General features: G+C 56.8%; 1 protein-coding gene across 1 annotated transcript in view; it reads right to left on the bottom strand.

Annotated features, from left to right (window-relative positions):
- Positions 1–5,110: 5,110 nt before the first annotated feature.
- NMT1 (N-myristoyltransferase 1) overlaps positions 5,111–13,747 on the bottom strand; it is a 31,889-nt gene continuing 23,252 nt past the window's right edge. Inside the window, exons 6-12 of the mRNA XM_024217234.3 lie at positions 12,740–12,856; positions 11,724–11,894; positions 10,747–10,855; positions 9,042–9,212; positions 8,497–8,664; positions 7,859–7,996; positions 5,111–5,451 (exon numbers count right to left, since the gene is read on the bottom strand). Of these exons, the coding sequence (XP_024073002.2) occupies positions 5,431–5,451; positions 7,859–7,996; positions 8,497–8,664; positions 9,042–9,212; positions 10,747–10,855; positions 11,724–11,894; positions 12,740–12,856 (895 nt within the window). The 3' untranslated portion in view covers positions 5,111–5,430. The remainder of the gene's footprint in view (positions 5,452–7,858; positions 7,997–8,496; positions 8,665–9,041; positions 9,213–10,746; positions 10,856–11,723; positions 11,895–12,739; positions 12,857–13,747) is intronic.

Here is a 13,747-nt window from a genome sequence, read left to right as displayed (position 1 = left end):
GACGGTGCTGCTTGTCGCACCGCTGGAGAGGAGTGACCCGGCACGGGTCGCACTCCCTTAGCGGTCTCACGCTCCGGCGCTCGAGAGGGGGAGCGCCCCGTCAGTCTCTCTGTGCTTCTTACTGTGCCTCCCTAATTGAAGCTGCAGACTGCCGCGGAGAAGCCCGGTGCCGGATCCCCGGGGCTTGACTCTGATTGCTGTCACAGGGCTGCCTCCATCAACGGGAGCTTTCATCTATGGCCCCTTTCGTTCTTAGTGCGAGGACAAAAACTCCTGCAGATCTTGCACCTGTCTGTTTGGTGGGACTCACCCGGGCACTTAAGACAGGCTGTGTGTGGGTGGCCTTTGGATATCAGTTTTTGGCAGACCCCACACATGGCCCGGGCCCAGGGAAGGGAAAGGAAAAGATGGGGAGAACCCCAATAACCACTAAAACTTTTCTGTCTAAACTACAACTATAACAAACGTCTAAACTAGTTACAAGAAATGTTAAGCGAAAGCTACTAGGGGATCACTCGACAAGCGAGAGAGGGAGCGTTCCAACGACCGTCACTGGCGGGAAGAAGGAACTGGAGAGGCAGCAGGTCGGCAGGGCCCTAGATGCGGTGCCATGAAAGCGCGACTCCAGGGGGCTCCACAGCCGACCCGACGGGTACTGCTAGGGAAAAACCTTCCGGCGCCTGTGCACACGGCACGCACACCGAATTGGAATCGATATGAGCAAGCCCGCGAAGAAGAACAAATGGATGCTGACTGCCTGTGGCTTTGAGTGCCCTCTGCTGGAGAGCTGGGCTGTTCCGTGGATGCAGCTTTGGTTAAGAAATCCCGTGACCCCTGTTCCTGCAGCAGTGTTACGAGGCAGCTGCACCCCCTACTGCAAGCAGCTGGCATTGCATTCCGAGATGGCCGTCCTACAGCTTCCCCAGCAGGTTCTGGTAGCAGAGAATCTGGGCCCACGCCTGAGACCCCCTGTTCTCATTGCAGGAGCAGCAGGGAAACTGCAGCAGCCACAGCCCCTCCCCCGGGAAACAGCAGGGCTGGGGAGGCTCCATGCAATGGGGGGGTGTCACTTCTGTCCATCAAGATGTGCCAGGCAGCTATTATGTCAGGAGCAGAGCCGGGGCAGAGCCTGACGACGCCCTGACAGAGAGCCAGCCATACAGGGTGCTTTGGAAACGTCTTTGGGGGAGAAGTTTAAATCTCCTTATGGCCAAAGCAGCAGCAAACCATCTCAGCAGGCAGCAGGAGTGACCAGAATCCACCGGCCCCAGGCCACTTGACAGGAGCTGGCCACAGCTGGATTTCAAACCAATGCTGAGGATGTCCTACACTGGCCCGATCTAAAGAGCACAAATAAAACCCTGTGCTTTTCAACTGTCAGCCACACTGGGGCCCCACCCTCAATGCGAGTGACAACAGTCAAGCCCTGGAGGGGTCAATAAAAGAAGAGTCTAAGGAATTATTAAACCCAGGGCCCAGTGAGAGACATGGTGAGTGGTTCCCTCCCTGCTCCCAGGTCGCAAAGCCAGGCCCCTCCCAGACACACCAGTTTCTCTCTTTGGCTAGATGGGACTTGTCAAGTGATGGGAAGATCCAACCACTGTGTCTCCTGGCTCTTCCCTAGGACGCTCTCACCGCGGTGCACGCTGCGGGGCCGGCCACGAGATGCTGTTCTAGGAAGTGAGGTTTCCAATGGGACGTAGAAGACACAGACAAAGCGAGTGGTGGCTGAGACTGGAGGAGTCCTTGGCATGTGCTGGTAATGCTCTAATGCAATTCCCCACTGAAATCCAGCCAGCAAGCCCCACCCGATCTTCCTACCCTCCAGTGGAGGATCATTTCCTGTTCCAGCCCATCAGCCATGCGCTGGCTGTTTTCCTGCCAGCCGACGTTCGATGTGAAGCACCCTTCAGCATCTCATCGGGCAGCGCTGCGTTGGAGGCTGTTTAGGCAAACATTTTCCCCAGTGGCAGAGTGGGGCTGGATACTCATATTCCAGCCCAATGGGGTTCTAGTGAGCATGAACCGCACTGCTCTCGGCTCTGCACAGCAGGAAGCCAGCCGTCTCCACAGAAACCTTCTGGATGGTCTGCACTGGGCTACGCATGATCTTCAACCCCATCCAGTCTGTCCAGTAGCAGACTCGGTGGGATAGCTCAAACTCAGTGTCCTTCTGCATCGGATGCTCCGGCTCCTAGCTATGCCGACGCGGGGTTAAGATACGTGCATGTGACACAGGACGATCGGCCGTTCTGCTCTGATCAGGTTGGCACCATTCCCGCACTCGCTCCCCAGGATCAGATGCAGAAAGATCGCAGGCCACAATGTTCTGGGCGCAGCCATTGGTTGGGTGGAGCTGATGTTGCAGCCCCACGGCCCGGTGACGTCCAGGCCAACCAAAGCAAACACTCCCCGCCCTGCCTGGAGCAGGATGCAGGGAAAAGGCTCACTGCCGCTGGGTTTTCCTGCTTGAAATGGGGACATGCCCTTCCGTATCCTGTCGCACCGAGTCAGCAGTGCAGGCCTTATGAATAGGAATATGCCCACTACACAGACCGGGGCAGGACCTTCCCATCAGAGCACGTTGCTGGTGGTTCCTCTGGCTTGGTGAGCAGTACGGGGCTCTCTCCCTGCCTTGCAGACTGGCCAGTGGGTGCCTTGGCTTGAGGGTTTTCATGCACGCATTGGCCTGTACACCAGGAACCTGCTGAGGCCTTTGCTCTTGTCAGTTTGTTTCTGCGGGAGTCCCATGGCACCGGCTGGGCATTGCACTGCAACAAGGATGTGAAAAACCAATGGGTCACTAAGCCTCAAGACTTGCCCACTATGGGGTCTCTTCCACCAACTGCCGGACTGTGCGCCAAGCTGGGCCAGAGACTTCCAAGCAGCCTTGGGCTGGTTCCCTGTAGGAAGCGCCCTCCGAGGTCTGTGTAGATTTCCTTGTGGGAGCTTACACACTTCTCTCATTGTACAGGCAGAAACACTTCCCCCAGCGAGGCTCGTCACACAGTTAGAAACCGCTTTTGCCAACAGCAGCAGAGAAGGGGTGGCCTGGTCTTGGATTATAATTACAAGGCCCTAAGGGACCACTGTGATCATCTAATCTGACCCCTGTATACACCGGCCACAGGACTTCCCTGAACTCCTGGCTGAACTAGAGCAAAACGTCCACTCTCAAGCTTCAAAAAGTCCAGTGATGGCAAATCCCCTCCCCCCACCCGTCACAGATTGTTCTCATGGTCCATTCCCCTGCCGGGGCAGTGAGAGTGCCATTAAACGAAGACAATGCGAGCCTGGTGAAGGAGGGGCTGTGGGGTGGTTTCCCAGGATAAAAATCTACGAGAAGGGATGCTCTTCCACAGACAACGGGGGAAACAGTCATTTGGGATGTTCCGATCATTGCACGGACCACTTTAGAAACCAGAACATAAGAACGGCCATACTGGGTCAGACCAAAATCCATCTAGCTCAGCATCCTGTCTTCCGACAGTGGCCAATGCCAGGTGTCCCAGAGGGAATGAACAGAACAGGTAATCATCAAGTTATCCACCCCCTGTCGCCCATTCCCAGCTTCTGGCGAACAGAGGCTAGGGACACCATCCCTGCCCATCCTGGCTAATAGCCATTGATGGACCTATCCTCCATGAATTTATGTAGTTCTTTTTTGAACCCTGTTATAGTCTTGGCCTTAACAACATCCTCTAGCAAGGAGTTCCACAGTTTGACTGTGCGTTGTGTGAAAAAATACATCCTTTTGTTTATTTTAAATCTGCTGCCTGTTAATTTCATTTGGTGACCCTGGTTCTTGTGTTATGAGAAGGAGTAAATAACACTTCCTTATTTGCTTTCTCCACACCAGTCATGATTTTATAGACCTCTATCATATCCCCCCTTAGTCGTCTCTTTTCCAAGCTGAAAAGTCCCAGTCTTATTAATCTCTCCTCATACGGAAGCCGTTTCATACCCCTAATCATTTTTGTTGCCCTTTTCTGAACCTATTCCAATTCCAATATATCTTTTTTTGAGATGGGGCGACCACATCTGCAAGCAGGATTCAAGATATGGGTGTACCATGGATTTATAGAGAGACATGAACCAAAAGGCCTGGAGAAAAATGAGCATGGAAGGGACTGTCATGGTTCAGAGCCCCCGAAAGGTGCAACAATAGGTAACCCCAGAACCGCCAAGATAGCCAAGCCAAGGTGCACTAGACCCCTGCTTCCCAGAGCGAGGGGGTTGGAGAACGGATTCTGGCCTGGCCGGCGTGGTTACTGCAGCTACGTGGCCATGGGCTGCCGGGGACAGAGAGGTGTTTGGGTGACTGCATCCAGTTTACTCAGTGCTGTGGTTACAGATTTGTACCAACGAGAGTCCGAAAGCCGGGTTCCCTGGGGCACTTCATGAACAGCTGCTTCTCCAGAGCATAGCGAGGGTCGGTTCAGCTCATTGAACCCAGCAGGGAGGGGCCATGTCTCAAATGTGCAGGGGAGACTGAAGCCCAGGTCTGCCTTGATCAGACACAGATAGCCCTTAGCTGTGAATAGCGATTTACTTCCTGGCAGGCCGGCAGGGCAATCCAGGCACGGGCTAGGCTGGGAAGAAGCAAGCACCGTTGGGGCTAGCCGGTAAAGCAGTCTCATGGCAGCTCCTCTCAATGGTTGGGCCTTCCAGCAGGAAGTGACTTCTCCAGCCCTTGGCTTTCGCCACCCGCAGGGTCCAGGACACAGATGGACGCCCATCCTGCCGCATCACATTGTTAATGAATCTGGAGCTCAGGAAAATGAGGGGAGAACCCCGGAGACAGCCAGGCAACTCCTCCATCAAGCCTCAGTCTTGGGCCCTCCAGTCATCCCAGAGCAGCGCCCTCCACCCTGCCCCACCGTTCTTGGCCCAGTCTCTAGCATGCATGTGCTGATCAGCAGTTTCCTTGGTGGGGGTGAAGCCACCAAACTCATCCACGCTTGTGACCCATGATGGGATTTGAACCCAGACCTGCAGAGGCCAGGGCAGCAAGCAGCTGTCCCAGTTGAGACCCAGCTTCTTGCTGAGAAAAGGCACCATGCAGAGCTGGGGAAGTGGTCAGCTGGGTCAGTCTGCAAGAGGAAAGATATTTAAAATGTATATAATATAGACTTTTATTATTCACCCGTTAACTCCAGTATTTGCCAATCATGAGCTAGTTTGCAGCAGTTACATTCCCTTGATCACGTCTGTACGAGGATGCAATTAATTGAAACAAAGGAGACCGATGCCGCTGCCCAGGGTGTAGCAGCTGGCATCCTGTGACACAATCGTTAAAATCAGGGGATGGTTCAGTCCCAGCTCCTCTGCAGGAGGGTCTTGCTTCCACGGAAACCCCAACAGCCAGTGGCAACTTTCGCTTCCTGGCCCAACTTCTCAGAGACGTCGCCGCTCCTCTCTGGGGATTGGTTACTGCAACACCAGTCCAACCTGAGAGAGCCAACGGGAAACAGGTTAGGAAGTGTTAACGTGACAGATCTTCTCTGTTTCAGACCCCAACTCTGGACACCTGGCACATGTTCTCCAGCGCTCCCCAGGGCTGCCGGAACGCAGCAGCAATCTGAGCAATGTCGGAGTCCGGCCACGGCCTCTAACAGACCAACAACGCGTCACAGCCCCAGGGGAACCCGTGGCAAAGGCCTGAGGGTGTTGGAGAAAGAGTGCCCTCTGTTCACAGCGGTGGCCCGGGGTAAGAGTATAGGGATAGGAGTCAAGACCCGTGGGGCCTAGCCCCTGCTCTGCCACTTGTTCTTGCGTGTCTTGGGGCAGATACTTACCCCTGTGCCTTGGGAGACTCAGCTGTAAGACGGGGGTGATCCGGACTTCCCCAGTGCGCACTGGAGAGGTCCCTGCCAGTGCAGGATTCGGGCATTTGGGGGTGATTTGTATTTATGTTCAGGTTTTCCCCTGGCTAAGTTAGTGCCTTTTAGTTTAGAAGCCAGTTTTCTGCATGGGGATCCCCTTTCGAAGGAGCCAGACACTCTCGGGGGTTCCCTGGTGCCAGCTGTTGTGTGATGGGTCATTTCTGGTTTGGGAAGTGCTCAGATTCGCTGACGGGAGGTGCTGGGGAAGGGAAGCAGAGCTGCTCAGCAGCCAAGGTGCACAGCTGGGCTCAGGCCCCCTGGGTTTGTACTCAGCCCCTTCCTGGGTAATAGCAGCAGCACAGTTCCCCCAGTGCCACCCGTTCCAAGCAGAGCACTCAGTGACCGACTGGCTGCTTTGGAACGGCTAATTCTCAGCAAGCGAGAAAAGCCTGATCTGGTTCTGTGTGCCAGGGCACTGCACCCAGGTAACTGCTGTGGAATTCATGGCTGCAAAGGGCGTCAAGCCAAATACCACGGCTGGATTAGGTGAGAATCCCAACTGCCATAGGCATTTCCCCCCCCGCCACAAGCAGCAATGCAAACCCACAACAGAGACTGGCCACTGCCAAAGACCGGCAGCAGACACTCCAGTGCTTTGGACCAGCCAGCCTGGATCCCGTATCTCCTGCCCAGCCCAGAGCACACATGCGGTGCTATGTAACAGGAATATTTTATCATTTTAGTGCAACTTCCATCCCAAGGCAATTTACAAGCTAGGTGCATGCACTGAAATGCTGCCACCTCTGGGGTGCGGAAGTGGTGGACAAATGGGCACGCCAGCACGAAGGGAAGGGAAGCTGTGGTCAAGGCCTCCAGGACAAAACACCTGCTTGTACAGAGGCAAAGACCCCCGGGTCCCATTGCCCAAGCTGCAGGGGATTCGAACACTCCTAGCTGGGAGAGGGGAAGCCCAGCCTGGGAAATGGCAATTCCAAGCAGTCTGGGTATTTCGAACCTGCGGGGCAGACGTGAATCAGCGGCTGGCCTCACTGCAGGAGCTACCGCGGGCAGAGTCCTGTGACACGGACACGGACAGGACACGTGCTGGATTCTCTCGAACAAGCGTGTTCCTTACACGGGCACTGTCCAGCGGACACCACGAGATCAGTCATTCGTCTGTTTCGCCACTTGACTTGTTTTAAAGACCCGAGAAAAGGCTGACGTGCGGCACTCACAGGTCCAGTGTGTCTGTGGATCCCGCCCATTCCCGCACGCAGCCCTGCACAGGACAAACCTTCTGCCAGACGCTGCCTCGTTCCTAAGGCTCCCGACGGCTAGGCAGGGGCTCAGCCCTCGTGCTCACGGAGCGCTCTGCATCTGCAAAGCGCTTTCCAACACCAACTCTCCCCAACCTTGTGTCCTAGCTCCATTTTACAGATGGGCAGGGCACCACTGCCCTGCCTCGGTTTCCCTACGGTGACAGGGGAGTCAGCAGCCAAACCGTTAAGGCCCAGGGGCTCCTACCTCAGTCTGTGCTCCAAGGGGATAGAAAGGTGGCTTTGCTAAGACACAGGTGTTGTAGCCGGCCGCCGCCAGGGCTCTGGTGGAGGCTGCCAGACGGATGGCTTTTAAAGAGCTTTTGGGGTAGTGCTTCTAGTTGCCTGGCCCATGGAGCAGGGCAGCGACTCAGCCCAAGGAAACCCTCCCCACACAGGCAAACAGCAAAGTCTGTGGTATGTCCAGGCGCTAATTCCCAGCGGTACAAAGGCTGCAGGAGCCGACCGGGCTGGGCTCAGGAAGGCGTCCCCGGCATTCCCCTTGACAAGCGCATTACAGCTGTTCTGCTGACGCTTCGCACGTTGGCTGTTGCCAGGAGCTCAGTGGCTGGTGATCTGACTCAGTACCGCACTGGCCTGTCCCCCGCGAGAGATCTTTGAAGAAACCATTTCAGCGGCCAAACGAGATAACCTACCCGCATAGCCCCCCCGGCCAGCCCCCACCAGGGCAATTCCTGTGCTGAGCGAGGCACTTACCTTCTCTGCCCCCATGCTGGGGCATTTCCAATTGTAAAGATAATACTGCAGATTCCCGTCCCCAATCCCAAACTTCAGCTTCTCCAGGAAGGTTTTGTTTTCCATGAGATCCAGTGCATTGAACACATCAAACCCCTTCTGCACGGGCGATAGGGGAGAGAGGTCATCAGGGCCAGCCTCTCCAGCTGTGCTGTCCTCCTCCGCCCCCAGGCACTGCCCCCCCGAAAGCCTCCCACAACCTGCCATGTGGCCTTTAGCTGATCGCCCCAGTGGAGAGGCCCTGGATTGACTCCCCCTCTCTAGGGGATGGGGGCCATTGAGAGAAACCTGCTCAGCTGCTCCCCCTGCTATCGCTGTTCTCTGGATAAATACAGGGGTTCTGGCTCCGTGGCTGTCAGGCCAGGGTTGCTCTGGGAGACCAGGATGGGCAAAGCACACGCTCCTCACAGCCATAAAACAACAAGGGTTCATCATTCACGCTTTCTTTTAAAGGTGGGTGGGGCCCACGTCTGGGGCCCCCCAGATCTCAAGGGCCACCCTGCACCATGCAGCTGGTGCGGAGGTGGCTACAGTCACAGGTCTCAAGCCTCTGCCGAGCCCTGGTGCTCCCGGGGCAAAGGGGCTCCACGCCTGCTCACCGACTTTGCGAGGATGAGGGCGTCGCTCATGAGGTCGAGGAGGGGAGTCTTGGTATGAACGTTGTAGAAGGAGTACGCGGCTTTCAGGCTCTTGTGAGTGGGGTGGTTCATGATGGTGGAGGGCAGCGTGTAGAAGCTCAGGAAGTCCGTCACCTCGCCGGTGGGGCTCTGAAAGCAAATGGCAGCAGCGTGGGTACGGCCTGAGCCAGGCCGAGACAGGACAGAGCAACAAGCAAGAACCATCTGAGGCCATTCGGGGCCACGCCACAAGCTGGCTGCCTTGCCCGCAGGCTCGGCACAGGGCAAGGCCAGTGCCTCAGGGCAGCGCTGAGGCTGGTGCCAAGGCAGCACAGCGACACTTGCAATAACCCAGCCTCTACTGCCCCTTGAGGCCTGTCCCGTGGAGCCCAACGCAGGCACTGGGTCAGCGACCCCCGTCTGAGCCGGGGAGGAGGCGACTGACGCTCAGCAGGCGGAGAACCAGCTGTGCCTTCCAAAGTGACTGGGGCCCAGGTGACATTAGTCTCTCGGCCCTGCCGGCTCACCTCCACCACGAAGGTGTCAATGATATTCTCCTGCGGGAAGAACCAGTGCTCCACCTCCTCACGACTCATGACTGGGGTCAGGTGGAACTGCTTCAGGTACTCGGTCAGAAGCTTGTGCACGACACCGATGTCTTTGTGCTCCATTGCCCGCAGGCTGGACGTCTTCGGGGTCTGGAGAGAGGGAGAGAAATTGTCCGGGCCGGCTCGAGAGCATCTTGGCTCGAGCAGATTTTTTCAGTACCCAAAGGGCCAGGATTGCTAATGCTTATTAACAGAGGGACCCGCCCACAGCAGCTGGCTACAGGGCATCCCCACACTGCTCTTTTCTGCTCAGGCCCCCCACACCTCGGCCCATCCTCAGATCCCTGCCCACCTGACTTCCTTTAACCGACGCCCTGCAGAAAGCTGCCAAGACCACCTGCCCAGGGGTCCCAGAATCCCATGCTTTGGGGTCTGTCACATGCAAAGAGGCTTCCAGCCACCCATGACCTACAATAACGCATGGTGTGGCCAGAGTTCCAGATTAATGCCAGGCTTACAGCCATGGTGCCCCTGCTCTGGTCCCATTCCCGTACACATGCTAAGTGGACCAGGCTGGGCAAGAGACTGCTAAGAAATACGTAGGTGCTGCAGGAAATGGGGCTGGTGACCCAGTAAGTGGCAGCTTCCCTGGCTTGGTACTGAGCCCACACCCTACCATGGTGCCAGTTTTTGGATAAGAGGCAAAATCAGGGCCCTGCCCCCGCTCGTCACAGTGGCACAATTGAGCCCAGAGGTCAAGGAGGGAGATGCCAGGGTACAGCTCATTTATGAGTTCACCAAGTGCTCTGGGATCCCTCCCAAGGAAGCAGCAGCTCCCTGAGTGACTTCCAGAGCACCGTGCGCCGTTTATACGTCCAAAAGGGGGGTTCTCTGAACTGTGGGGGCCACATGCTCAGCCTGCATCCCTTGGGCCTCCAGCGCACAATGGAATTCGCTGCGCCTGGCCTGGCCAGCCCAGAGCCGGGGGCCTGGGTTGTTTTGGTGTTTGTTTCCAGTCTGAGCCGATTCCTGCCCCATGGAGCAGCAGTGTCTAGCCAGACCCAGGGCTAGTTTTCAGTTTCTGTGGCAAATAAGTGATTGGTTGCTATGGCGACAGGCATCCTAAATACTCCTTAAAGAAGGATGAACATTCTTTAGTCAGCAGCTGCTTAGGAGTGCGGCCGGCCGGCTGCTAGCTCCCCCGCGAGCTGGGCTGGCTCTGGAGTAGGAAGCAGCGACTCAGACTCGCCGGAGGGAGCAGCAAAGCCAGGCAGGCACTGCCATTTTCCTGGCTGTCACTGCACTCGGGCAGCGGCCACCCCAGCACACTGCAGGGGATTACAACACAGGTTGGCTCGGCCTCTTATTGTTAAACCAAATCCCTCTGCAATCGCTGCCAAGCCCGGGCGCCCGGCTTCCCCGACGGGCAGGGGTCTGCGTTCGCGAGAACTCATGGCCCACAGCTGCACACGTGCAAAGACAAGCGCAGGGACGCAGGCAGCATGAGCTCCGTGCTAGGCAGCTAGCGGTGGCTCTCCGGGACCTGGCTGCTACACTGACCACAACAGGGAGGAACTCAGAACCAGCTTGGATGTCTGAGCCTCAGCAATTCACCTCCCTCCACGGCCAGCTCAGGAGTGAGCGGTTTGCGCTCTGCAGGTAACCGAGAGAGGCAAGCACACACCTCCGGCAGCCGGTAGAGCTTCATGGTGCGTTGCATTGTCATGTTCCTGCTCAGGTGGGAAAACTTGACTTCAATCAGTTTCCGAGGATTCAGGGACCGATGCCAGTATCTGCAGAAACACAAGTCTAGGTCACACGTGCAGGACGCTCGCGATGGAGAAGGCTGGAAAGAGCATGCGAGTCTTTTAAGTGCCAGAAGGTGGCACAAGACATCAGGCTAATTAGCAAGGCAGAAACCTCTCCATCACATCAATCAAGCCCTCCACAGCCTGGCCCCACCCCACCTATCGTCCCATTTGCTGCTGTCAACACTTGCCTCTGATTGGCCCAGCATGCCAGCCTCCATTGCCCGCTTGCTAAATTTTCAAACAAGTCCCTTTGCAATTCTCCCATGCTGCCCCTCATGCTTGGGAGGCGCTCCCTGTAAACATCCCCAAACTAACTCATCACCCACCTTCAAAGCCCTCCTTTGCTGTGATGCCTACAGAAACCTGACGACAGCTAGGGCGCGGAGACCACTGCCCATCACGTGGGCCAATCCTGTTGCATTGTTTCCTTGGGCTCCCCTCTGTCTCTATCCACCTGCTGTCTCCTGTTTTAAACTTGGATTATAGAGTCCTTGGGGTAGGGACTGTCTGTTGTTGTGCGTCGGTGCAGCGCCTAGACCCTGGAGCCGTGGTCCATGCCTGGGGCTATGGTAAACTCACACCCAACGGCTCCCAGGGAGAAAAGCCAGGGCAACGTGGGGTGCACCTGCTGGAGGAGTCCTCGATACGGTGTTGCTTCATGGCTTCAAAGAGCCAGTAGCTCACCCTGAGGAGACACAGAGCTGTCTGGCCGACTCCCTGAAGGACACTGCTAGGAGGAGGAACTGCTCAGCCCAGCGGGATCGTGGGTAAATCCGAGTGCTCTGCTAACAAGCCATGGGAAGAGATGTCTGTTAAGGGCCAAGTCTGCACTCCTTGGAGCGTCACTTACCTACAAGTGCCGACGGGTTTCGGCAACACTACCCCTGCAGTGTAAACAGCCTGAAAAATCCCCTCCAGGTGAACCCGCCGGGTGATCTCCCGGATCAAAACCGGGGCCACCCGTTTAGATCGCAGCTTCTTGTGGACGCACAGGAAGTTTATCTCCACCATCTTCTTCTCTCTTGAGAGGACAGAGAACAAGCCCAGGGGAGAGTCACAGAGTTGTCTTGGCAGGGTTACTCCAATTCCCCAGGCTCAGAGCATGGCCTCACCTGGGGAGGGAGGGGGCAGATGCTCTGCAGAAGGGAGATGGGACATCCCTAGCATAAGAAGCCAGGCCAGGGGAGCGGGAGCTTTCCCCACTTGCCCATTCCGGGTCACCGCCTGTCACCAGTTAATCCCCCAACCCACTCCGTGCCCCACTCCTGGGCTGCACTCATCTATCTACACAGCGAAGCAATTCGACAGCATTGCTGCCTGGCCTCTCGGACGGGAGCCCTCCGCTACCAGTGTTCGGTAAGTCACACCGGTTGGGTTTGTGCGTCTCGCACTAAGAATCATTGCTGGCCCATCCACACCGGCGTAGGGAAGTCAGAGGGTCTCATTATCCATGGCGCCCGTCCACGGACGGGGACGCACGATCCCAAGTTGCTTAGGCGCTTTTGAGAACTTTACTCTGAGCACAACAGGGACAACATAACAGTTGTCCAAGGAACAACGCGCTCTGGAGAATTTCCACACGATGTCCCTTTCCTACAGCCAAAGCTGTACACTGGCCTCATTAAGAAGCACTAACAAAGCTAGCGTCTGAGGTTCTCGCATGCGAGACTTCCTCTTACAAGAGCTGCCCACCTTAACTAACCTCCTTTCTCTGCGAATCACGGGGCACTCCTAGAACCAGAGTGGTGCACACCAGGCTGGCCCCCGCAAGGATCAATGCAGCCGAGACGCCTCGGACCCAGCCCAGGAGCATCCGACCCCACAGTGGGGAAGAGCTGAGATCGAGCCGAACAGAAAGGCACTTACGAATCGTAGATGTGGATCGTGGCTGGAATCGCACTGATGAATCCAACCAGCTTCTTGCTAGAGATGACTCGGACCCCGCAGTGCCACTGGGGCAGCCAGCCGGGGGGACGCAAAGCCCTGGAGAATGGACAAGCCTTGGTTAGTCCTGGCACATTCCTGCACCAGAGGCCCCAAGGCACCCGCTTTTCTCTCCAACTGGCCCTGCCTCCCCACAGCGTCCTGGCAGACTCTAGTGCAGGCACCAGTGTGGAGTGTGCAGCCCTGTCCTTGGGCAGCATGGGCCCAAGGGCTGTGCTTCAGCCTTGGACCGGAGGGAGCCCAGCGAGTTCCGCCTCCGTGGGCCAGGCAATCCTGGGACTTCCCACAGAACCGTCCAGCCCTGGGGACAAAGCCCAGGTGCATTTCTGGGACGGGGATACGTTTCGCCCAGGGCCCTCAAGGAGATGTGGGTTTGCTTCACACGGGCCACCAAAGAGAAGTCTGAGAGGTGGAGCGCAGACAGCACGAGTAGCTGGGCTCCGTTTGAACCCAGAGATTCCCTCCGTGCCATGGGCAACCCACGCTCACCCTAGGAGAGCTGAGAGTCAGGGGCTCGCCAGTGCTCACTGAGGGCCTGTTCTCAAGGAGAGCAGCGAGGCCGAACAGGAGCCCAGCGGAGACCCCAGCGCAGAGTTCTCGGCCCGACTCACTTGTGAAGAGAATTCATATTTTACGGCTGTTTGTGCGAAGGGTGAGCCCCCGCCCCCAGACACCCCCACCACAGCACCCAGCAGCACATCAGAGCCCCTGCCATGGCACTGAGCCCCTCGGGCTGGGAGAGACAGACACCCTGGGGGGAACCAACTGCCGTCTCACAGCTGACTAGACGTGAACTCGAGGAGAGCAGTGTCCCGATCCAGGGCAGGGAGACGACACAGGCATAGCAGCCAGGAGGCAGAGCTATTACTGTGCACAGCTGTACGGGTTATCGCTGTGCACGGCTGTACGGGATATCACACTGTACTGTGC

Source organism: Terrapene carolina, unplaced genomic scaffold (genome assembly GCF_002925995.2).
Source record: "Terrapene carolina triunguis isolate 2854851 unplaced genomic scaffold, T_m_triunguis-2.0 Scaffold495, whole genome shotgun sequence".
NCBI lineage: Eukaryota > Metazoa > Chordata > Testudines > Emydidae > Terrapene > Terrapene triunguis.
This window is presented reverse-complemented; position numbering and strand designations above follow the sequence as displayed.